This window comes from Bombina bombina, chromosome 11 (genome assembly GCF_027579735.1).
Source record: "Bombina bombina isolate aBomBom1 chromosome 11, aBomBom1.pri, whole genome shotgun sequence".
Classification (NCBI taxonomy): Eukaryota; Metazoa; Chordata; class Amphibia; order Anura; family Bombinatoridae; genus Bombina; species Bombina bombina.
In genome coordinates, this window is record NC_069509.1 from 81,871,752 (window position 1) to 81,899,233 (window position 27,482).

At 39.7% G+C, this 27,482-nt stretch overlaps 1 protein-coding gene across 4 annotated transcripts in view; it reads right to left on the reverse strand.

The window, feature by feature from the left end:
• TOM1L2 (target of myb1 like 2 membrane trafficking protein) overlaps positions 1-27,482 on the reverse strand; it is a 367,857-nt gene that overhangs the window by 184,330 nt on the left and 156,045 nt on the right. For all 4 annotated transcript variants that reach the window (XM_053694561.1, XM_053694560.1, XM_053694559.1 and 1 more), the window contains 2 exons: positions 16,216-16,336; positions 8,677-8,794 (listed from right to left, as the gene is read on the reverse strand). In XM_053694561.1, the coding sequence (XP_053550536.1) occupies positions 8,677-8,794; positions 16,216-16,336 (239 nt within the window). The remainder of the gene's footprint in view (positions 1-8,676; positions 8,795-16,215; positions 16,337-27,482) is intronic.

A 27,482-nucleotide genomic window follows, 5' to 3' on the forward strand; every position in this document is an offset into this window, starting at 1 on the left:
ATATACCTCTCCAGGTCCAGGGATCATCAGGCTGAATTTATGGATGCTCTAGCAGTTGCATGGTTTTACCAACCTGCTTACATTTTTCCACCTCTGGTTCTTCTTCCAAGAGTGATCTCAAAGATCATAATGGAACAATCTTATGTGTTTCTGATAGCACCAGCATGGCCTCACACAGTTGCCAACCTTGGTCACTTCCTCTAAGACCAGACCTTCTGTCTCAAAGGCCTGTTTTACCATCCGGGTCTCAAATCTCTAAATTTGAAGGCATGGGAATTGAAAGCTTAGTCCTTAGTCATAGAGGTTTATTGGACTCTGTGATTTACACTATGATACAAGCTTGTAAGCCTGTTTCAAGGAAAATATATCACAAGGTTTCCCACTCATGGTTCCACTCATGATTATTCTTGGCATTCTTTTAGAATTCCTAGGATTCTTCAGGATGGTTTGGATAAAGGCTTGTCTGCCAATACTTTGAAAGGGCATATCTCTGCTCTTTCTGTTTTATTTCACAGAAAGATTGCTAATCTTCCTGATGTTCACTGTTTCGTACAGGCTTTGACTCGTATCAAACCTGTTATTAAATCTGCATAAATTAAAAGAGATGCGCTCAACCTGGGAACGAACAATAGCATAATAGCTTGTTCTATGGCTAGTTACCACCCAAGACGTCTGGGGTGTTGCTCACTGACAAGGCCCACAATAGGTCGAAATGCATGTCTGGGGTTTTGCTGTTTCTCTTGTTCAGAGAGGAATTGCCTGGTATTTCGGGGCTGGACTGTACTGTGAAGTCAGGATCAGACTGATATGCTTCGGGAACGTTTTTCTGTGCGAAAGGCACATGTTGAGCAAAAAAAGGCTGCTTCTTGGGTGGTAACTAGCCATAGAACAAGCTATTATGCTATTGTTCGTTCCCAGGTTGAGCGCATCTCTTTTAATTTATGCAGATTTAATAACAGGTTTGATACGAGTCAAAGCCTGTACGAAACAGTGAACATCAGGAAGATTAGCAATCTTTCTGTGAAATAAAACAGAAAGAGCAGAGATATGCCCTTTCAAAGTATTGGCAGACAAGCCTTTATCCAAACCATCCTGCAAGAATCCTAGGAATTCTAAAAGAATATTATTCGTTCACAGGTTGAGCGCTTCTCTCTTTTTATTTATGCTGTTATTAAATCATACATTTCAGCTCCCAGCACCATTGAAGTAAGTTCTAGCTCTCTCCTCCCTATGTATTTTTGTTGTATTTTACTGTATCTTGCTTGCTCTGTTTTCATTTCACACCTACTCCTATCCAGCTAACCAGCCCGCCCACCTTCCTGCTGTATTTAATGCTGCTCCCTGCACGACCGCATGCCAAAGGCAAGCCCGTCAGCGCCCGTCCGCACCCAACGCCACGAACCTTGGCTCCAGAATCTGCCGCCACTACGACGCCAGCACCCTCCACGCGCTCAACACCGATAGATCGTCCGCCTGCCACCACACATCCCCGACCAACACCTTCGGACCTTTTACCTGCCGCAACTGCTCCTTCCCCTCCCTCCGGACCACAACCCAACCAACTAACCCACCCAAAAACAGCCGCAATTACCTCAACTGCATCCTCCTCAACACCCGCTCCATCCCCAATCACGCCCTCGATATCTGGAACCTGCTAGACTCCACCTCCCCAGACGATGCCTTCCTCACTGAGACCTGGCTAAACCCCACATCAGCACCGGACATTGCCACTGCAATACCTGAAGGCTACAAGATCTGCCACAAATACCGCAGCAACCGACCTGGAGGAGGCATCGCCATCATCCACAAACACACCATCCAAGTCGCAACCAGCTCTGACGACCACTCACCAGGCCTAGAACACCTACACTTCAAGATCCAGGTCAACTCCAACACCACCTTCCTCGGCACCCTCATCTACAGACCTCCCGGACCTCGTCCCACCTTCTGCAACTCCATCACCGACCACATTGCACCCCATGCCCTCGCCTCAACGGACTACATCCTCCTCGGTGACCTCAACTTCCATCTTGATAACCCCAACGATCTCAACCCCTCCACCCTCCTGGAAAACCTTGGAACCATCGGACTGAAACAACTCGTAAACTACCCAACCCATGCAGCCGGCAACACCCTCGACCCGATCTTCTCCTCAGGCAACCACATCTTAGTCAATAACATCACCAAACTCCTCTGGACTGACCACCACTGCATACACTTCTCCTTCAACAAACCCACCACCCACCTCCGACAGTACCACCCGCCCCGCAGAAATTGGAACAACATCACCCGAGATTGACTACACCGCACCCTAAACAAATCCTCCCCTCCTACTTCCACAGATGCCAACTCCTCCGCCCACAACCTCCACCTCTGGAATACAGACTGCTCCAACACCCTCGCCCCCGTCAAAAAACCGTCCAGCCGCCAAACCACCAACAAGGCCAGCTGGTTCACCCCGGCCCTTCAGGACTCCAAACGCCACTGCAGACGATTGGAAAGAGCCTGGAGATCCAGCATGACCCTGCTGGAAAAAGCTGCGTTTAAGGAAGCAATCACCGCCCACCACCACCTCATAATAACCGCCAAAAAAACAGCCATCCAAGACAGAATCAACTCTAACGCACACAACAGCAAGGAGTTGTTCTCAGTCATCAAGGAATTCTCCAAACCCAACAGCGACACCACCAACATCCCACCCTCCCAAGACCTCTGCAATACCCTTGCTGCCCACTTCCACCGCAAGATCCTCAACATCTATGACAGTTTCACACCTCATAACTCAACCTCCACCACCCACTCCCCTACACCCAACGACACCCCTCCCAAATTTGCCCCCCCGCACCACACACGGACTATCTGGAGCCCACTCACCACAGAGGACACCCTTAGAATCATGAAATCCATCCACTCTGGCGCACCCTCGGACCCATGCCCTCATCACATCATATTCAACAAAGCAAGCGACACCATCGCCCCTGAACTCTGCTGCACCATCAACTGCTCCATCAAAACCGGCACCTTCCCGGATGTCTGGAAGCATGCAGAACTGAAACCCCTGCTGAAGAAATCCTCGGCAGACCCCACAGACCCAAATAACAACCGCCCCATCTCTCTACTCCCCTTCCCGGCCAAAGTCATAGAGAAGTCCATCAACTCACAACTTATCAACCACATTGAGGCCAACCACACCCTGGACCACTCCCAATCCGGCTTCAGAAGGCCCCACAGCACTGAGGCCGCCCTCCTCGCCGCCACAGACGACATCCACGTCATCTTCGACCGAGGTGAAACTGCCGCCCTCATCCTCCTAGACCTCTCAGCAGCCTTTGACACTGTCGACCACAACACCCTCCGCACCCGCCTACACGACGCCGGCATACGCAGCAAACCCCTGGAATGGATCACCTCCTTCCTCACGGGCAGGACCCAGAAATTCAGACTCCCTCCCTTCTCCTCCAAACCCACACCAGTCAACTGTGGTGTACCGCAAGGCTCTTCGCTGAGCCCCACCCTCTTCAACATCTACATGGCCCCTCTCGCAGCCATCATCCGACGCTACAACCTCAACATCGTCTCCTATGCCGACGACACCCAGTTAATCATCTCACTCACCCGAGATCCCACCACCGCCAAAAAGAACGTCCACAAAGTCCTGACAGCAGTCGCACCTGGATGAATGACAACTGGCTCAAACTGAACACAGACAAAACCGAAGTCCTCCTCCTCGGACCTAATAAATCCGCAAGGGATGACTCCTGGTGGCCCACAGCCCTCGGACACCCTCCAACCCCAACCGACCACGCACGAAATCTAGGCTTCATCCTGGACTCATCACTCTCCATGAACCGACAAATCAATGCCATCACCTCAACATGTTTCCACATCCTCCACCTGCTACGAAAAATCTTGAAGTGGATCCCTACCGAAACCAGGAAAACAGTCACCCACGCCCTTGTCAGCAGCCGGTTGGACTATGGCAATGCACTCTACGCCGGCTCCACCATCAAACTCCAAAGAGACTCCAACGTATCCAGAACGCCTCAGCCAGACTCATCCTCGACATCCCCCTCCAATGCCACATCACCGAACACCTAAGGAACCTTCACTGGCTTCCCATCAACAAGAGAATCACCTTCAAGCTCCTTACCCAGGCGTTCAAGGCCCTACACAACATCGGACCCGAATATATAAACCACCGCGTAAATTTCTACACCCCCGCCAGACAACTACGATCGGCCGACCAAGCACTCGCAGTCATCCCCCGCATCAGCAAAGCCACAGCGGGCGGAAGATCCTTCTCCCACATAGCAGCAAAGACATGGAACACCCTCCCATTGCACCTCAGACAATCCACCTCCTAAAGTTCAGAAAGGACCTCAAAACCTGGCTCTTCGACTGAACGCCCATCCCCTCCCCCCTTTTCCTCCTAGCTACCTTCCCTTAGCGCCTTGAGACCCTCACGGGTGATTAGTTCGCGCTCTATAAGTACCCAGTAGATAGATAGAAATCTCTCTCTCCTCCTTGGAGTCTAAATTTGGTATTAAAGACTTTGCAGGCTCCTCCTTTTGAGCCCATGCATTCTTTGGACATTAAACTACTTTCTTGAAAAGTGTTATTTATCTTGGCTATCTCTTCTGCTAGAAGAGTTTCTGAATTGTCTGCTCTCTCTTGATTTTCCAGCAAGATAAAGCGGTTTTGCATATTTCATTTACATTTTTGCCTAAAGTTGTGAATTCTAACAACATTAATAGGAAAATTATTGTTCCTTACTTGTGTCCTAATCCTAAGAATACTCTTAAAAGATCTTTACATTCTTTGGATGTGGTAAGAGCTTTGAAATATTATGTTGATGCTACTAAAGATTTCAGAAAGACTTCTAGTCTATTTGTTATTTTGTCTGGTTCCAGAAAAGGTCAGAAAGTCTGTGCCATTTCTTTAGCATCTTGGTTAAAATTTCTGATTCACAAAGCTTTTTTGGAGGCGGGGCAGCTCCACCTCTTAGAATAACAGCTCATTCTACAAGATCAGTTGCCACATCTTGGGCTTTCAAGAATGAAGCTTCAGTTGATCAAATCTGCAAAGCAGCCACTTGGTCTTCTTTGCATACCTTTACTGAATTTTACCATTCTGACATTTTTGTTCCGAAGCAGCTTTTGGTAGAAAGGTTCTTCACGCAGCTGTTTCAGTTTGATTGTAGTGCCTATGATTTAAGTTTTTCGTATTTTTAAGAAAACAAATTTTATTTTTTTAAATTTAATTTCTCAGCGGAAATAGCTGTTTCTGTTATATCCCTTCCTCTATAGTTACTCGTGGAATTCCACATCTTGGGTATTATATGCCATCAGTAACTAGCTCATGGACTCTTGCCACCTATATGAAACCAATCACAAGAGACAAATGTGTGCAGGCACCAATCAGCAGCAGCTCGCACTAGTGTATGATATGTGTGTGTTCATTTTTTAACAAGGGATACTAAGTGAACGAAGCACATTAGAAAATAGAATTGAATATAAAAGTGTATTAAAATGACATGCTCTATCTGAATCATGCAAGTTTAATTTTGACTTTCCTATCCCGTTAAGCAAATATTTAGGACTCAGATATTTGTTTTATGTTTTCTGGAATTTAATACTTGACAATATTACAACAGAGATTAACAAACACATAAAACACAGATATTTAGTCCATTGATATTAATAATTTTATGCAATTAATGTGCTTCTTATATATTTATTTATTTTTTTTAAAAAAAAGGAAAATATACTCTTTTCTGCATGAAGAGGAAAGTAATATTTATGGTACCATCTATTTTTAATAACCATTTCATACACAGTTTATACGTCTCGTTTTACTGCAGCATACTTCAGTATGATGCACTTAACTTATTTTACAGTGGCACATTTATCTGCCACGTGTCACAGTAATACATTTTCTCTGCTCACGTCAGTTAAGCTCAACTCCAGCCCTTATATGTCACTAACAAGCCAGAATCTAAGGTTTTAGCAATTTGAGGTGAATTAGTGATGGACGAGTGATCCAACCTAGGTTAAAAATACTCACACTGCCCTGTTAGGAGAGCTCGAGGGTAAAAAGGAAATGTCATTTTTACAATAGAAACATCAAATCCCTGAAGTACCCCTTACCAATGCCCCAAGTACCCCCAGTGGTAAACGTACCACAGGTTGAGAAACTAGGGTTTAGGCTACATGATAACATAAATAACATAAATCTGTGACACTTGCAGTTCCATTGGCGGCTGTACCAGCACCAAGACAGCTATACAGAGTTGCAAATCAATACTCAGATCATTCTGCCCTAGGAGTTAAAGGGACATGAAACGCAAAATTCCTCTTTCATGATTCAGATAGAAAGTTACAAATAAGAGGGAAAAACCCAAAAAAGTAATTGTGCTAATACAAATTATATTATTAGTCAAAAGTGAAATAGCACATAAAAAGAGCAATAGAAATATTGACCAATGTGTTAAAAACCCAATATAAAATCAAGCGTAGCTTGTACAAAATCACATATGTGAAAAAGAGATTATATATATATAAAAAAACACCATGGAAAACGAATCCTCCCTCCAATGTCAACCACCTGGGTGCAACAACACTTACAAGAGTACCAAAACAAAGTTAATATATATTAACATATATAGGATCAACAATTATATGTGGTGTAGCTTCCTCTTCAGTCAAACATCTCCCATCAAGGAAAAGAAGGTCATCTAAAAAGGTGAAAAAAGAGAAGAGGGCGCTCCAATAGTGAAATACATTTGCACATAAACTGCAATCAGTATAAGGTAAGTGGTTGTATACTCACAAACAAAGATGCCCTCAATTGTGCAAAGAAGTCAGAGCCGTCCAGAAGGCTCACACTCTGGTAATCAAAGCTGTATCCAGAATTGCAGGCGAAGATCACGCTCTGGTCTCGACACGATCAAACAAATCCACCAAAGGAAATCTATATGATATCACCTGAAGAAACAGTTGCAATAACCGAGAAACGCGTTGTGAATTCATAGTGTTTATTTAACACTGGCTGTTTTTATCTCGAGTCTTGAGTGATAACTAGGCCGGTTTCTTGTCTCCTCTCTGTTACAGTGGATTAGGACGCTACAATACCACTATAGAGACACCAGCTCTCAGACTTTTAGATTTCCTTTGGTGGATTTGTTTGATCGCGTTGAGACCAGAGCGTGATCTTCGCCTGCCATTCTGGATACAGTTGGGGCTTTGATTACCAAAGTGTAAACCTGATGGAGGCAATTAAGAGTTCCGCCTGCCTTCTTTGCACAATTGAGGGCATCTTTGTGATTATACAGCCACTTACCTTACACTGATTACAGTTGATGTGGAAACGTATTTCACTATTGGAGCTCCCCCTTCTCTTTTTCACCTTTTTTATGATTCAGAAAGAGAATACAATTTAAAAAAAAGTTTTCAATTTACTTCTATTATCAAAGTTGCTTTCTTCTCTTGTTATTCTTTGTTGAAGAGATACCTACGTAGGTAGTGTGCACAAGTCGGGTGCATTACATGACAGGAAATAGTGCTGCCATCTAGTGCTCTTGCTAATGTATAGCATTGTTGCAAAACTGCTGCCATATAGTACTGCAGACACGTGCACACTCCTGAACTTACCTTCCTGCTTTTTAACAAAGGATAAAAAACCCCAAAGAAAATGAGATAATAGAAGTAAATTGGAAAGTTGTTTAAAATTGTATGCTCTATCTGAATCATAAAATATTTTTGTCCCTTTAAGCTGGTGCAGTAATGGAGATCTATGCTGACAGGTGAGGTGTATTAAAGGGACTGTAAACCCAAAACATTTTCTTTCATTATTTAGATAGAGAATACAATTTTAAAAAGTTTCCAATTTACTTCTATTATCAAATTTGTTTCGTTCTCATGTTATTCTTTGCTGAAGAGATACCTCTCTGAAGCACTACATGACAGGAAATAGTCGCAAAACTGCTGCCACAGTGTTGTGGACACGTGCACACTCATGAGCTTACATCCCAGCTTTTCAACAAAGGATAACAAGAAGACAAATAAAATTTGATAACATAAGTAAATTGGAAAGTTGTTAAAAATTGTATGCTCTATCTGAATCATGAAAGCAAAAATTTGAGTTTTATGTCCCTTTAAAGGAGATGTCAAGCAGGCGATCAAGGTTTCACCAACAGCTCTAAAATGTGTGTCAGACACAAAAATGGTGCATGGGTCAGGAAAAGTAGTTTTAAATGATATTACACTGTAAAAATCTCCTTTAACTGGTCCTTTACCTTTATTTTGTGATTTGAAATAACTACATTTGCCTTTTAAAACTGCCACAAAATGACATTTTGACCATTTCAAACTCTTTCTGAATTGTAGAAACCTATTTTTCTGTGATAAATTACAGCAAAAGTGAGAATAATAAATAATGAAAATATATTACTAAGTGAATTTACTATGCATCATTTAACAAGTTATGGAGAATTCAATTTTGAGTTTTATGTCCCTTTAACTAGAATATTTAAAACAAAAATAGAAAAAAAACTAAATATTTTAAGTAGCTAATCATTTTTCTATTTTTTTATTTAAAAATCTGGATATAATTTTTTCACCATAACATTTTATGTTGTCTTTTATAAACACCTGTTTATTTGCTTTACAATATACTCACTTCTTCCTTTGATCAGCTAATGTGTTGCTTCTAGTGTGCGCAAACATGTCAAAGTCATCCCGAGGGTTTATAGGGGGAATGGAACTCACAGGAGCACTGAGACTGTTTGTACCCGCGTCTGAAAGAGAGAAGACATTAGTATCTTAAATTAGATTATCAGTCCTAATACAGAAGCCTTTATAACTATTAACTCTAAGCATGGGATCAACAAAACCACAACATAGAATTGTAAACAGACAACTCCACCTGGTATTATTGTAACTTAAAGGGACAGTCAAGTCAAAATTAAACTTTCATGATTCAGATAGGGCACTGGTTTTCAAACCTGTCCTCAGGCCTCCCCCATCAGGCCAGATTTTCAGAATCACCTTGAATGAAAACAGGTAAAATAACCAGGTTTACTAATCAGGTGATTATTTCACATGTGCTCTAGTTCAGATATCCGCAAAACCTGGCCTGTTAGAAAAGCTTGAGGACAGGTTTGAAAACCAGTCAGATAGGGCATGCAATTTTAAACAACTTTCCAATTTACTTTTATCCTCAAATTTGCTTAGTTCTCTTGGAATTCTTTGTTGAATGCTAAACCTAGGTAGCCTCATATGCTAATTTCTAAGCCCTTGAAGGCCGCTTCTTATCTCAGTGCATTTTGACAGTTTTTCAGTTAGACAGTGCTAGTTCATGTGTGACATATAGATAACATTATGCTCACCCCGTGGAGTTATTTATGAGTCAGCATGGATTGGCTAAAATGCAAGTCTGTCAAAAGAACAGAGATAAGGGGGCAGTCAGCAGAAGCTTAGATACAAAGTAATCACAGAGGTATAAAGTATATTAATATAACTGTGTTAGTTATGCAAAACTGGGGAATGGGTAATAAAGGGATTCTCTGTCTTTTAGACTGTCCCTTGAAACTCAAAATTTAATTCCCCATAAATTAGTCTATGAAAATGAAACATTGCAATATGCATCTATTATGTTATTTGCTTGCGTCTGCTGTAAAATTGTGTTTGTCCCATTTTCCCTAAAGAGAATGAAAGACAAACTCTGTAGCCTAAGTATGCTTAAAAGTTGCCTAAACCAGCTACATATCTTAAAGGGACATGATACCGAAATGTTGAAGTCTTGAAAGTGATACAGCATATATGTCAAAAGCAGACTAGAGAGAAAATAATATGTAAGAAAGAAAGAGCCACATCCTATTGTAAAGGGACTTTAAGCAGCCAATTAGAATGCTAGTCGCCGGACTTGCAAGGAGCGTACATTTGGCATGTGCAGGCACAGTCATGTTATTTATTATTATCGGTTATTTGTAGAGCACCAACAGATTCCACAGTGCTTTAAACATAGGCGGAATACAAGGAAACATTTATAGGGAATAGACGGGTTGTCAGGGCATCTGTAAATGTCAGTGGAAAATACATATATATATATATATATATATATACACATACACAGTATATGTAATATAAGATAAAATAAGTATGAAATCTCTCAAATAGTAAGTTTGAGCATGCTCATTCATCACACTCTATATATTCCACATCTGAGAACAAAAGAATTGCTTCCAAAGATGTCCTGCTGAGGTGTGAAGCTAAAATCTCTATCAGATTGTCACTGACCCCTATTTCTACTCTGAAACCATCTATATATTTGTGTGTTGTAAATCTTGGATCAAGTGTGAGGATTCCCTTTCCTGATTACAATGCATCCAGGTGAGAACAAAGAAATGAAGCATTTGGTCAGTTAATGAAAACTGGTTTTAAAACCCAGGAAGGTAATAATGAACATTTACATGATGATCAAATGTTAGACCACCAACCTCTGTTGTAGACGAAGTTCTGCACTATTTCCTGATGAGCTAACGTATTATGAGCTAACAGACAGTTACTTCAAAGCGAAATTAGCATTTTGAAACCCTACAGATGTGTATACCAAAGATGAGTGATAAACTTATCAGACATGGCCTAAGTATATGCAAAGATATGGAGCCCCTATTGTGTTTGAATCCACAAATTCTAGACAATGGAAGTTTGGCCAGGCAAAAACACATGTTACAGTTTAGTTTTTTGAATTGAATTTTTTTATACAGCTGGTATAATTCTGTTTCTTGTAGAACAATGTGTAAAATACTGGGTTTAATATGAATGTGAAGAAATACTCAAACATTTTTAACAACATTATTTCTTTCGTTTCAGGCACCTAGTAAGTACACATATAACTGGTATTTTAAATAATATCCTATGTGTTTTATACACTCAAAAAGAAACATACAGATATGGAATATTAATCTGTATGGCAGTGTTAATTTTGACGGCAAATTTCAATTTAGTCTTAGTCTTTTGACTAAAATGCCATTTTAGTTTTAGTCGTATTTTAGTCATCTGAATTGTTTTAGTTTTAGTCTAGTTTTAGTCGACTGAATCTCCAGTAGATTTTAGTCGACTAAAATCTAAGGGGTTTAGTTAAAGTGTAATGCATTCTTTAATCATTTCTCTATAATTTGCAAACTGATTATATACTCCAGGAGTAAACATAACACCTGTTAATATTTATGGTATTAAGGTTTAAACATGCAATACTGACACAGATTTAGCCGTTGTGATATGTAACATCTTTATTAAACTTAAAATTAAATAAAACCAAGTTTCATAAACAAACAGAAGTGCAACTTTAAAATATAAAAAATCTAAACTGTATTGACTATATTCCACATTTTACCTAATATAAAAACTTTAACAGTTCTCTGTTAATAATTAAAACAAGTATCAAGTAACTCAACACAACAAGAAGTTTCTGCAGCTAGCACAGGCATAACAAACCCATATTCGTGGTTTATGCTTATTTCTATAGGAAGAATCAATTAATTGTTCACAGATTCGTAAAATTTTCAGGCAAAGATTAACACTGCTCTAGAACTTCCAAACTCATTATATACTCCTGGAGTAAAGGTTCATTAACCTGTTTTTATTTGTGGTATTAAGGTTTGAAAATGCAATACAGATTTAACAGTTGTGGTATAGAACATGTCTTTATTTATCTTAAAATTTAATAAAATTAAGTTTCGTAAATTTTACAAAAGAGAAGTAATTGGATATGGATTGATTATAACACCTTGCATAAAATGTTTTTGTCAGCAAATTTAGATTTAGTTTTAGTCATAATCTTTTGACTAAAATGTAATTTTGATTTAGTTTTAGTCATAGTCTTTTGACTAAAATGTCATTTTAGATTTAGTCGTATTTTAGTCATCAGAATTTCTTTAGTTTTATAGTCATTTTAGTCTAGTTTTAGTCGACGAAATTAACACTGCTGTATGGGATAATAATCCAATGTAGATATAATTGGGATAATAATCCAATGTAGATATAATTGTGCGAAAACCACATATATTTGCTGATCTCAAAGCATGTATGTGATGTTGAGCCAATGGCTGAAGAAGGAAATTGAATCCAGGAAGAAGATATTATAATTCTTAAATTGTTTCATAGGAAATATGGTTTAAACGCATTTTATACATTATACATGAAACACATTCACATGTGGTTTTAAAATGATCAGGAAAAATGATACTGTGTGACCCATGTGTATTTGAACATGTAACTTATTAATATAAAGAAATTATGGCATTTTAACTGAACATTTTTAAAGAAATGTTTTTTTCTGTATAGAAACAATTAAAATGAAACTGTTTGTCTCTGTTTGCTGCCCCCGATGTTGCGATGCGAGAATTACAGCCAAAAGATTTGAATGTTAAAGATGCGTTTCCCTAGTAACCATGCATTGCCAGAGAAACAGAGGCGTCTCCTAAGTTGACCTATGGGATTTCAGATCCGAAGGGCCTATCCAATTCACCAATGATGGTACAGAACAAAAAGGGGTGGGGTTATATCACATGATTTAACCCCAAGCATAGAGAAAAAAAAAAAAAGATTTTGGCTGCTAGATTTTTTTGGCTGCTAATTTTTGCTGGAAGGCTGGTAACTGATAACTACTGCGGGGACACAGTTACTCCAAGCAAATTGGGCTACTTTTTCTTATTACATAGCAAAAATACTCCTTTTGTATTCTGAGGTGAATTGAAATGGAAGCTGAATATCAATTTGGTTATTTTTGGTAAAGTATAAGAGGTTGCTAAATATAAGTAATATTCAAATCAAAGGTATTTAGTAATTATTATCAAATAGCAGTTCTAAAATAACAAATTGTATTTTAACCTTGTGTTTCATAGTCCTGTACAGTGTTAAGCTTGTCTGTTGTATGCCAAGTAATTTATCTTTGCAAATATATAAATATATTTTAGAATTTGTCTTAACTGTAGGTAAATAAGAACTTATTTCAACATAGATAAATTGGCATTTAAACTGACTGTTTTTATTGTAATTATAGTGTATATTGTTCTATTGTTTAATTAAGCACTGTTAAAGTAGAATTCTGAATGTTAGTGGCTTATATCTTGGTATCTTATGGTATTTTTAATGAAACTCAATTGTGAATAAGGCTAGTTCTAAAGGTAAATTTTATGATCTTTGCATAGCATATTATAATAGTTAAATGTGTATAGTTTGATTCAGATCTGGCTTTCCACAAATATAATTCAATGTGTCTATAAATTTTAACTAATAAAAAGAATTTAGGAATTTACATTCATTTTATCGTCTTGGTATATGCAATTTTATTGGGGGGTTTATTTTAAAGAATAATTATTAAATATATTGTATTATAACCCGGCCATATACTGACAGGGTAGAGGGCCCTGCCAAGAGTCGCACTGTTGTAGTCAGCTCTAAAGAAGGTGATCTACAAACAGCATGGCTCTTAGGCTAACATGCTAAGGGGGTTCAAGGGGATAGCAATGGAGGAGAGGAACTGGTATAAAGAAAGGTTAGTGTAGGTTGTAAGCATCCCTGAACAGTAGAGTCTTTAGGGAGCGCTTGAAGTTTTCAAAACTAGGGGAGAGTCTTGTGGAGCGAGGCAGAGAGTTCCACAAGATGGGAGCCAGTCTGGAGAAGTCCTGTAAACGGGAGTGTGAGGAGGTAACGAGAGGAGGAGAGTAGGAGGTCATGAGCAGAGCGAAGGGGACGGGAGGGAAAGTATCTGGAGACAAGGTCTGAGATATAGGGGGGAGCAGTGCAGTTGAGGGCTTTGTATGTCAAAGTGAGAATTTTGTGTTTAATCCTGGAGGCAAGAGGAAGCCAGTGAAGAGATTGGCAGAGAGGTGCAGCAGATGAAGAGCGACGTGTAAGGAAGATGAGCCTGGCAGAGGCATTCATTATAGATTATAAAGGAGCTAGTTATTTCCCTTCTCAGTATAATAAAGTTTACTATGAAGTCTCACAAGATTTCAGTAAAATCCCATGACATCACAGTAAAGCAAAGTGTGAAATCAGCACTGTTGAAGCCGTTTGTGTGCTGTTTTTCATCAACATGCTGATAGCAGCAAATAGAGTAGCTCAGGATCATATGGTACTTACTCTGGTTAGCTGAAGAACCTTTGAGGCAAAATATCTTCCCTTTTTGACTTTTTTGAATTTTAGCTTAGAACATTTTATGTCAACATTTTGTTAAAACCAATGTATATGCTAAAATTACAATAATCGGTGAATAGCCAGATTTCTAAACATCTGTGTGATATTATTTGTATTTCTAAAGTTATAAAGGGACATGAAACCAATTTTTTTTCTTTTATGATTCAGACAGAGCATACAATTTTAAACAACTTTCTAATCCACTTTAATACTAAATTTTCTTTGTTCCCTTGCTATCCTCTGTTGAAAAGCAGGGACCTAAGGAGTGTGTACATGTCTGCAGCACTATTTGGCACTAGATGGCAGCACCATTTCCTGTCATGTAGCGCTCCAGACCCCTACCTAGGCATTTGTTCAACACAGAATACCATGAGAAAGCAAATTTGATAATAGAAGTAAATTGGAAACTTTTTTTTTTTAAATTGTATGCTTTGTCTGAATCACAAAAAGAAAATGTTTGAGTGTGATATTATTCATTTTAAAGTAATATAAACTCCACCATTTCAAAATAATGGTAAAATAAAAAAACATTTTATTTGTTTTTTTGTTTTACAAAATTATATTTTTATTTCTTTGGAAATAATGATGGATGTTTCCAAAAAGTTCAAGATGACATCTGAAACCAATTCATAGACATATAAAAAATATAGCACTCTAATTATCTGCTATTTGTTGGATAGAATGTAATATAATTTATAAAATTTGAGATTTGTCAGTTAAAGGGACACTGAACCCAAATTTTTTCTTTCATGATTCAGATAGAGCATGCCATTTTAAGCAACTTTCTAATTTACTCTTATTATCAATTTTTCTTCATTCTCTTGGTATCTTTATTTGAAAAGCAAGAATGTAAGTTTAGATGCCGGCCCATTTTTGGTGAACAACCTGGGTTGTTCTTGCTGATTGGTGGATAAATTCACCCACCAATAAACTGCTGCTGTCCAGGGTTCTGATCCAAAAATTGGCTGGCTCCTTAGCTTAGATGCCTTCTTTTTCAAATAAAGATAGCAAGAGAACGAAGAAAAATTGATAATAGGAGTAAATTAGAAAGTTGCTTAAAACTGCATGCTCTATCTGAATTACAAAAGAAAAAAATTGGGTTCAGTGTCCCTTTATATAGTTTGATAGTCCTAAATAGTATGTGTCTCCAGTTGATTTAGTGCAGTGGGGGAGAACCTTGGCATCCCTAATGTTTCAGAACTATATTGCCGATAATGCTTAGGCCCTCATTTCCCTCATGGGAAATGTAGTTCTGAAAAATCTGGAGTGCCAAGGTTCACCATCACTGATCTAGTGTTTAGAGCGACACTTCATCCCATTGCTGAAAAACATACCTTAAATGTAAATCACCTCTAACATTGTTTGGTGTAACCTATATAAATTGCTCAAATAATATTTGCATTTTAATTGCTTAGAGCAGCACATAATATCATTCAACTACTAAAACTATAGATTTGTCTACTAGTTCAAATTTAGAGATTTTGAAACTGTGATCGGGTCTCAGTACTTTTTGAAGTGTGCCATGTATCTTATACTGTGTAAACAAGGTGTCATTTGTTTTTTTGTTTTTGTACCAACTTTCAAACCTCAATAAAAACTTGAAAAAGGCAATGCAGCAGCCCCAGAAATAAGAAAAAAAAATAGCGCTATATACTTTAATACCAGGTTCTGTACTAAAGGAGTCAAAACTTCTATCATGCATATGAAAAGGCAACGATTTTGTCATTTTTATAGGATACGAGGTAAGTAAATATGTTTAGATTTATATTAAAACTACAGTATACATGATCCCTGGCTTAGAGGGACTATACCTACAGCTGTATTGGTAGAGCGGAACAGGCCTCCACTCATTTTCAACTATGAAAATAAACACCAGGTTTATTTAGCATAGGAATATCCATTTTAACAAAGCAAAAAGAAGTTATACAATGTAAAATACTCTCTTTTAGATGCAAGAAAGAAGAAATGTAAAGAATTTCCAACGCGCTTTGTGTAAACTGTTAAGAATCATTACCTAGTACACCCAGCTGGGAGGGCAGTGTTGAATGTGCAGTGTTTCCAACCATCGGACTCACAACTGCAGGGGATCCAGGTCCAAGGTCTATTAAGTTATCTTCAGTCAAGTCATTCAGTACCTATTACAGAGAAATACAAGTTGAGAGTGTTTGATATTATTCCCCCCTTTCCAGAGACAAACAAAATAAACTTTAGGGGCAATTAAACAGTTTGAGGAGGATATATATATATATATATATATATATATATATATATATATATATATATATACATACACATACACACACATATATACACACACATACACACACACATAAACAGGGCTCAAAATTGTCACTCTTTACTAGCCATTGGCGAGTGGAAATTTAATGGTGGTGAATAAAAGGAAAAATGTTGGGCTATGTGCTAAAAATATTATCTGAAGGGATATTATATATCCTAGAAAGGGCAAGGATATGTTATTCCTCTAGGGCTGTAGGAACACCATTAGTGCTTAGACTGTTACTTCTGAGAAAGTAAACGGAGGCAGAGAGAGATTGGAGAGGAAAAGTAAAGTGGAGAAGAAAGAAAATGTATGCTTACCCAATAAATGTATTTCTTTTTTGACACGATGAGTCCACGGATCATCTTATTTACTAATGGGATATTTACCTCCTGGTCAGCAGGAGGAGGCAAAGAGCACCACAGCAGAGCTGTTAAATAGCTCCTCCCTTCCCTCCCACTCCAGTCATTCGACCAAAGTTAGGAAGAGAAAGGAAAAGCCAAGGTGCAGAGGTGTCTGAAGTTTACAAGGACCAACAACCTGTCTTACAAGAACAGGGCGGGCCGTGGACTCATCATGTCAAAAAAGAAATAAATTTATCAGGTAAGCATAAATTTTCTTTTCTTTTTATGACACGATGAGTCCACGGATCATCTTAATTACTAATGGGATTCAATACCCAAGCTAGAGTACACGGATGATACGGGAGGGACAAGACAGGAAACCTAAACTGAAGGCGCCACTGCTTGAAGAACCCTATTCCAAAAAGCGGCCTCAGCCGAGATAAAAATGCAAAATTTATAGGACTTTGAAAAAGTGTAAAGACTGAACCAAGTTGCAGCCTTGCAAATATGTTCCACAGAAGCTTCATCCTTAAACGTCCACAATGAAATAACGGCCCTCGTGAAATGAGCCGTAACTCTCTTTGGATGCTGTAGACCAGCAATCTCAAATGCAAAACGTATAATACTCTTTAGCCAGAAAGAAAGAGAAGAAGCTTTCTGGCCCTTACTTTCTCCTGAGAAAACCACAAATAAAGCAGAAGACTGGGGAAATCCTTAGTCGCCAGCAGGAAAAAAGTTTAAAGCACGGACCACGTCCAAATTGTGCAGAAAACGTTCTTTCTAAGAAGAAGGATTAGGACACAAGGAAGCAACAACAATCCCCTAATTAATGTTCCAATCAGAAACAACCTTAGGAAGAAGTCCAAATTTAGAACGGAATACTACCTTATCTGAATGGAAAATAAGGCAAGGAGACTCCTACTGCAATGCCGAGAGCTCTGACACTCTACGAGCAGACTGTACGTCTGGGACACTGCCAGGTGGTTACGGAACAAAAAAGACAAGGCAGATATTTGACTCTTTAGAGAACTTGCCGAGAAAACCTTTCTCCAAAGCTTCTTGGAAAAACGACAGATTTCCATGAATCCGAAGTCTACTCCAGGAGTAGCCTTAAACTTCGCACCAATAGAGATCTATACACCATATCTTATGGTAAATCCTTCTAGAAAACAGGATTACGAACCTGAATCATGGTCTCTATGACAGAGTCAGAAAACCCCCGCTTTAGACAAAATTAAGCGTTCAATCTCCAAGTAGCCAGTTTCAGAGAAACTAGATACAGGTGAGGAAAGGGCCCTCAAATTAGAAGGTCCTTCCTATACGGAAGTCTCCAAGGTGGCAGAGACTACATGTCCACCAGATCTGCATACCAAATCCTGCGAGGCCAAGCCGGTGTAATGAGGATCACCGAGGCCCTCTCCTACTGAACTTGAGCAATGACCCGAGGAAGAAGCACCAACGGAGGAAATAGGTATGCTAGACTGAAGGTCCAAGATACCGCCAGGGCATCTATCAGTACCGCCTGAGGGTCCCTGGACCGTGGCCTGTACCTCGGGAGCTTGGTATTCTGCCGAGATGCCAAGAGATCTAATTCCGGCTGACTCAGTTTGTGAATCAGGCTGGAAAACTCTTCTGGATGGAGTTCCCACTCCCCTGATGAAAGGTCTGCCTTACTCAGGAAATCTGCCTTCCGCCCATTGAAAGTCATCGCTAAGGAACTTCTCGTTCCTTCCTGATGAATGATGCAAACCACTGAAGTTACGTGGTCCGACTGGAACCCAATAAACTGGACCGAAGCTAACTAGGGCCAGGCCAGAAAAGCATTGAAGATCGCTCTCAACTCCAGAATGGTTAGTAGAAGAACAGACTCTGAATCCAAACTCCCTGAGCCTTTAGAAAGCCCCAGACTGCTCCCCATCCTAGAAGGCTGGCATTTGTTGTCACAATCAGCCAAGATAGCCTGCGACAGCAGGTTTCCTGGAAGAGATGATCCAGAGACAACCACAGAAGAGAATCCCCTGACTCCTGCTCCAGTAGTATTTGAGGAGACAAGCCCGCATAATCTCAGTTCCATTGCCTGAGCATGTTTAACTGTAGAGTTCTGAGGTGGAACCGAGCAAACGGGATGACCGCCACCATCAGCCCGACTACCTCCATGCACTGAGCCACTGATGGTCGAGGGGTGGACTGAAGATCTGGACAAGTATCGAAAATCTTTAATGTTCTGACTTCTGTCAGAAAAATCATCATAGATAGGGAATATATTATTGTTCCCAAGAAAGTGACCCCTGTGTGTTTTGAACTAAGGAACTCTTTTCCAAATTTACCTTCCATCCGTGAGATCTCAGGAGGAATAACAACAATTCGGTGTGGGATCTTGCTTGTTGAAAGGATGGTGCCTGGACTTATGTGTTGGTTAAATAGGGTGACACTGCAATGTCCCTTAACCGAAACACCTCCAACAGCGGTTCCAAAAACCTCAGAGAAAGTCTGGGAGCTGTAGCAAGACCGACGGGAAGAGTCAAGGAATGGAAGTTTGTCTAGAAAGGCAAACCTTAGAAACTTATGATGATCCCTATGAATGGGAACATGCAACTACACGTCCTTTATTTCTCAGTGTCCTATATTGACCCTTTTGAAACAAGGGAGAGCGAAACGAATAGCTTCCATCTTGAAGGATGTTAATTCTATGAATTTATTTAGACTCTTGAGCTCTACACATAGGACTGTAGATTCCATCCTTTTGGGAACCCCGAACAAATTGGAATAAATTCCAGACTCTGTTCCTGAATCCGAACAGGGACTATCGCTCCCAAGTCAGAGAGGTCTCCTATGCAGTGGAATAATGCCTCTCTTCTTATGCAGATAATCTTTAAAGCAAAGATCTGCCCCTGGAAGAAAAAGTCCTGATTCCAGATTGTATCTTAAGGATACAGAGTCTCCCCGGATTGGGGGCAGGACTAGCCTGCTGTCTTTTGTTCTAGCCGGATACTTGAATTGCAATCCCCTATTCCCGAGGGAATGAATGTCCCTTTTCCTCTTGAATATAGAGAGAATTTCCGCCAAAATAGTTCCCAACAAGGTCTTCACCCAAACGTTTATACTCAGGTGAGGTATCCGCAGACCCTATCTTTCTTGACGCTCTGCGGGAAATATGGCAAAAACCTGAAAACTTAGCTCCCAGCTTAAACCTTGAAGAGGAGCATCAAGGATAAAGAAGTCGGCTAACTTAATTGCCTTAATCCTATCCTGGACTTCTTTGAGAGAAGTGTCTGTCCGATAGAATCAGACCACTTACCAAAACAGTACGCCACCACACAGGTGACAAAGCAATACAAACCGCAGGTAGATGTAAACTCTGACGTACACCCCTTCCCTGGGTACTATTGACAAGACTCCTGAATAGAGTCTGCTATATCTGGAGAAAAACATAATTTATGTAAGAACTTACCTGATAAATTCATTTCTTTCATATTAGCAAGAGTTCATGAGCTAGTGACGTATGGGATATACATTCCTACCAGGAGGGGCAAAGTTTCCCAAACCTCAAAATGCCTATAAATACACCGCTCACCACACCCACAATTCAGTTTAACGAATAGCCAAGAAGTGGGGTGATAAAAAAGTGCGAAAGCATATAAAATAAGGAATTGGAACAATTGTGCTTTATACAAAATCATAACCACCACAAAAAAAGGGCGGGCCTCATGGACTCTTGCTAATATGAAAGAAATGAATTTATCAGGTAAGTTCTTACATAAATTATGTTTTCTTTCATGTAATTAGCAAGAGTCCATGAGCTAGTGACGTATGGGATAATGATTACCCAAGATGTGGATCTTTCCACACAAGAGTCACTAGAGAGGGAGGGATAAAATAAAGACAGCCAATTCCTGCTGAAAATAATCCACACCCAAAATAAAGTTTAAATGAAAACATAAGCAGAAGATTCAAACTGAAACCGCTGCCTGAAGTACTTTTCTACCAAAAACTGCTTCAGAAGAAGAAAATACATCAAAATGGTAGAATTTAGTAAAAGTATGCAAAGAGGACCAAGTTGCTGCTTTGCAAATCTGATCAACCGAAGCTTCATTCCTAAACGCCCAGGAAGTAGAAACTGACCTAGTAGAATGAGCTGTAATTCTCTGAGGCGGAGTTTTACCCGACTCAACATAGGCAAGATGAATTAAAGATTTCAACCAAGATGCCAAAGAAATGGCAGAAGCTTTCTGGCCTTTTCTAGAACCGGAAAAGATAACAAATAGACTAGAAGTCTTTCTGAAAGATTTAGTAGCTTCAACATAATATTTCAAAGCTCTAACAACATCCAAAGAATGCAACGATTTCTCCTTAGAATTCTTAAGATTAGGACATAATGAAGGAACCACAATTTCTCTACTAATGTTGTTGGAATTCACAACTTTAGGTAAAAATTCAAAAGAAGTTCGCAACACCGCCTTATCCTGATGAAAAATCAGAAAAGGAGACTCACAAGAAAGAGCAGATAATTCAGAAACTCTTCTGGCAGAAGAGATGGCCAAAAGGAACAAAACTTTCCAAGAAAGTAATTTAATGTCCAATGAATGCATAGGTTCAAACGGAGGAGCTTGAAGAGCCCCCAGAACCAAATTCAAACTCCAAGGAGGAGAAATTGACTTAATGACAGGTTTTATATGAACCAAAGCTTGTACAAAACAATGAATATCAGGAAGAATAGCAATCTTTCTGTGAAAAAGAACAGAAAGAGCAGAGATTTGTCCTTTCAAGGAACTTGCGGACAAACCTTTATCTAAACCATCCTGAAGAAACTGTAAAATTCTCGGAATTCTGAAAGAATGCCAAGAAAAATGATGAGAAATACACCAAGAAATATAAGTCTTCCAGACTCTATAATATATCTCTCTAGATACAGATTTACGAGCTTGTAACATAGTATTAATCACAGCGTCAGAGAAACCTCTTTGACGAAGAATCAAGCGTTCAATCTCCATACCTTTAAATTTAAGGATTTCAGATCCTGATGGAAAAAAGGACCTTGTGACAGAAGGTCTGGTCTTAACGGAAGAGTCCACGGTTGGCAAGAGGCCATCCGGACAAGATCCGCATACCAAAACCTGTGAGGCCATGCCGGAGCTACCAGCAGAACAAACTAGCATTCCTTCAGAATCTTGGAGATTACTCTTGGAAGAAGAACTAGGGGCGGAAAGATATAGGCAGGATGATACTTCCAAGGAAGTGATAATGCATCCACTGCCTCCGCCTGAGGATCCCGGGATCTGGACAGATACCTGGAAAGTTTCTTGTTTAGATGGGACGCCATCAAATCTATTTCTGGAAGTTCCCACATTTGAACGATCTGAAGAAATACCTCTGGGTGAAGAGACCATTCGCCCGGATGCAACGTTTGGCGACTGAGATAATCCGCTTCCCAATTGTCTACACCTGGGATATGAACCGCAGAGATTAGACAGGAGCTGGATTCCGCCCAAACCAAAATTCGAGATACTTCTTTCATAGCCAGAGGACTGAGTTCCTCCTTGATGATTGATGTATGCCACAGTTGTGAAATTGTCTGTCTGAAAACAAATGAACGATTCTCTCTTCAGAAGAGGCCAAAACTGAAGAGGCTCTGAAAATTGCACGGAGTTCCAAAATATTGATCGGTAATCTCACCTCCTGAGATTCCCAAACTCCTTGTGCCGTCAGAGATCCCCACACAGCTCCCCAACCTGTGAGACTTGCATCTGTTGAAATTACAGTCCAGGTCGGAAGCACAAAAGAATCCCCCTGAATTAAACGATGGTGATCTGTCCACCACGTTAGAGAGTGTCGAACAATCGGTTTTAAAGATATTAATTGAGATATCTTTGTGTAATCCTTGCACCATTGATTCAGCATACAAAGCTGAAGAGGTCGCATGTGAAAACGAGCAAAGGGGATCGCGTCCGATGCAGCAGTCATAAGACCTAGAATTTTCATGCATAAGGCTACCGAAGGGAATGATTGTGACTGAAGGTTTCGACAAGCTGCCATCAGTTTTAGACGCCTCTTGTCTGTTAAAGACAGAGTCATGGACACTGAATCTATTTGGAAACCCAGAAAGGTTACCCTTGTCTGAGGAATCAATGAACTTTTTGGTAAATTGATCCTCCAACCATGATCTTGAAGAAATAACACAAGTCGATTCGTATGACATTCTGCTAAATGTAAAGACTGAGCAAGTACCAAGATATCGTCCAAATAAGGAAATACCACAATACCCTGTTCTCTGATTACAGACAGAAGGGCACCGAGAACCTTTGTAAAAATTCTTGGAGCTGTAGCAAGGCCAAACGGCAGAGCCACAAACTGGTAATGCTTGTCCAGAAAAGAGAATCTCAGGAACCGATAATGATCCGGATGAATCGGAATATGCAGATATGCATCCTGTAAATCTATTGTGGACATATAATTCCCTTGCTGAACAAAAGGCAAAATAGTCCTTACAGTTACCATCTTGAACGTTGGTATCCTTACATAACGATTCAATATTTTTAGATCCAGAACTGGTCTGAAGGAATTCTCCTTCTTTGGCACAATGAAGAGATTTGAATAAAACCCCATCCCCTGTTCCTGAACTGGAACTGGCATAATTACTCCAGTTAACTCTAGATCTGAAACACAATTCAGAAATGCTTGAGCTTTTACTGGATTTACTGGGACACGGGAAAGAAAAAATCTCTTTGCAGGAGGTCTCATCTTGAAACCAATTCTGTACCCTTCTGAAACAATGTTCTGAATCCAAAGATTGTGAACAGAATTGATCCAAATTTCTTTGAAAAAACGTAACCTGCCCCCTACCAGCTGAGCTGGAATGAGGGCCGCACCTTCATGTGGACTTAGAAGCAGGCTTTGCCTTTCTGGCTGGCTTGGATTTATTCCAGATTGGAGATGGTTTCCAAACTGAAACTGCTCCTGAGGATGAAGGATCAGGTTTTTGTTCTTTGTTGAAACGAAAGGAACGAAAACGATTATTAGCTCTGTTTTTACCCTTAGATTTTTTATCCTGTGGTAAAAAAGTTCCTTTCCCACCAGTAACAGTTGAAATAATAGAATCCAACTGAGAACCAAATAATTTGTTACCCTGGAAAGAAATGGAAAGTAGAGTTGATTTAGAAGCCATATCAGCATTCCAAGTCTTAAGCCATAAAGCTCTTCTAGCTAAAATAGCTAGAGACATAAACCTGACATCAACTCTGATAATATCAAAGATGGCATCACAGATAAAATTATTAGCATGCTGAAGAAGAATAATAATATCATGAGAATCATGATGTGTTACTTGTTGCGCTAAGGTTTCCAACCAAAAAGTTGAAGCTGCAGCAAGATCAGCCAAAGATATAGCAGGTCTAAGAAGATTACCTGAACACAGATAAGCTTTTCTTAGAAAGGACTCAATTTTCCTATCTAAAGGATCCTTAAACGAAGTACCATCTGATGTAGGAATAGTAGTACGTTTAGCAAGGGTAGAAATAGCCCCATCAACTTTAGGGATTTTGTCCCAAAATTCTAATCTGTCAGACGGCACAGGATATAATTGCTTAAAACGTTTAGAGGGAGTAAATGAATTACCCAATTTATCCCATTCTTTGGAAATTACTGCAGAAATAGCATTAGGAACAGGAAAAACTTCTGGAATAACCACAGGAGATTTAAATACCTTATCCAAACGTTTAGAATTAGTATCAAGAGGACCAGAATACTCTATTTCTAAAGCAATTAGAACTTCTTTAAGTAAAGAACGAATAAATTCCATTTTAAATAAATATGAAGATTTATCAGCATCAACCTCTGAGACAGAATCCTCTGAACCAGAAGAGTTATCAGAATCAGAATGACGATGTTCAATTAAAAATTCATCTGTAGGGAGAGAAGTTTTAAAAGATTTTTTACGTTTACTAGAAGGAGAAATAACAGACATAGCCTTCTTTATGGATTCAGAAACAAAATCTCTTATGTTATCAGGAACATTCTGCACCTTAGATGTTGAAGGAACTGCAACAGGCAATGGTACTTTACTAAAGGAAATATTATCTGCTTTAACAAGTTTGTCATGACAATCAATACAAACAACAGCTGGAGGAATAGCTACCAAAAGTTTACAGCAGATACACTTAGCTTTGGTAGATCCAGCACTAGACAGCGATTTTCCTGTAGTATCTTCTGACTCAGATGCAACGTGAGACATCTTGCAATATGTAAGAGAAAAAACAACAACATATAAAGCAAAATTGATCAAATTCCTTAAATGACAGTTTCAGGAATGGGAAAAAATGCCAAAAAACAAGCTTCTAGCAACCAGAAGCAATGAAAAATGAGACTTAAATAATGTGGAGACAAAAGCGACGCCCATATTTTTTGGCGCCAATAAGACGCCCACATTATTTGGCGTCTAAATGCTTTTTGGCGCCAAAATGACGCCACATCCGGAACGCCGACATTTTTGGCGCAAAATAACGTCAAAAAATGACGCAACTTCCGGCGACACGTATGACGCCGGAAACTGAAAAGAATTTTTGCGCCAAAAAAGTCCGCGCCAAGAATGACGCAATAAAATGAAGCATTTTCAGCCCCCGCGAGCCTAACAGCCCACAGGGAAAAAAGTCAAATTTTTGAAGGTAAGAAAAAATGATTAAATCAAATGCATTATCCCAAATATGAAACTGACTGTCTGAAAATAAGGAAAGTTGAACATTCTGAGTCAAGGCAAATAAATGTTTGAATACATATATTTAGAACTTTATAAACAAAGTGCCCAACCATAGCTTAGAGTGTCACAGAAAATAAGATTTACTTACCCCAGGACACTCATCTACATGTTTGTAGAAAGCCAAACCAGTACTGAAACGAGAATCAGCAGAAGTAATGGTATATATAAGAGTATATCGTCGATCTGAAAAGGGAGGTAAGAGATGAATCTCTACGACCGATAACAGAGAACCTATGAAATAGACCCCGTAGAAGGAGATCACTGCATTCAAATAGGCAATACTCTCCTCACATCCCTCTGACATTCACTGCACGCTGAGAGGAAAACCGGGCTCCAACTTGCTGCGGAGCACATATCAACGTAGAATCTAGCACAAACTTACTTCACCACCTCCATCGGAGGCAAAGTTTGTAAAACTGAATTGTGGGTGTGGTAAGGGGTGTATTTATAGGCATTTTGAGGTTTGGGAAACTTTGCCCCTCCTGGTAGGAATGTATATCCCATACGTCACTAGCTCATGGACTCTTGCTAATTACATGAAAGAAAGGGGGTACCCAGTTTCTCCCTGGATTTGTAAAGTGTACTGGACTTATTAGGATTGACTACGCCGATAATGTCTGAGTCATCCAGGGTATCAGAGACCTTCTCATAACAAACAGAGGTGTTGAAGCCTAAGGTAAAAAGAAAACTCTTCCATATCAACAAAAGGAATTACCCAGACAGATTGAGATTTTCCCCTTATCTATTACCGAAGTATCCCCGACTTCATGCTTCAAGGAGGATAATTAGGAAAAGCTACTACTGTATCAGCAATATTCAATGATTAAATACATCAGACATTGCGTTAATGATCTCAGGAAGCAATGTTTTGTCAAATAACCCCAGGTGGAGTTAGTGAAGAGGTGCAGGGCACTGCATGTGTGGGTTATAAAATATTTTGCACTTTTAGAGAAAAAAAAAAAGGTTTTATTCTTATTGCAAGTATCTCTCCATTCATATCAAAACATAAGGAGATGCACTGTAGGATTTCTTGGAACAAAACGTTACTGTCTCTTTAACTTTTAAAGAGAAACTTCTTTATTTATGTTACTGTCGCTTTAAATTTTTAACAAGTAACTTCTAAATTAAATTAAGCGTGCAAAAATGGTTAATAAAAACACAGTACTGAAAAACCCCTCTACACCTCAGATAACCTAGCTGAAGTGCCTGTAAGCCCTTTGCACATTAAATATTCCGGACCAAGACCTTTGAAACACTGTCCGGTCCGTTACTTTCTCTATTTAAGAGTAAACACTCTCCTCTATCCCTTCCGATACTCGCAAAGAAACTGACAAAGTGGTGCGCAACTAAATTGGCGCCACACATAACTCCGCCCATCGTGGGCGTTAGCATAATAATCTCCCGGTCGCCATTGATCTATTTAGTTTTACAAAGCGGAACTGTCTGGAGCGCAATAAAGGACTGAACAGCTTCAGCTTGGCAGCTGCTAGTCCGAGAGACTAAATGTCAAACACCTCACAGTGATGTCAATATGTGTTCTCCCAGTCGGCTATTATTAAACCGCCGAAGATGAGAACACGTCCCCTTCAACACCTCACCCTGAGCTCGTCTTTATATAGCTCATCAGATATGGTAATAAAAGATCTCCTGGTCGGCTATTATTAAACCGCCAGGAGATGAGAACACAGTCCCCTTCAATACCTCACCCTGAGCTCGTCTTTTGGAAAGGCTCAACAGTTATGGTAATAGGAGATCTCCCGGTCGGCTATTAAACCGCCGGGAGATGAGACAAGTCCTATTCAAATATTTTTACTAAGCTTAACTCCTCCACTGAGCCAGTCTTAGAATATGCGTCAGTCTGTCAATAGGGGATCTCACGGTCGGCTATCATGAAACCGCCGGGAGATGAG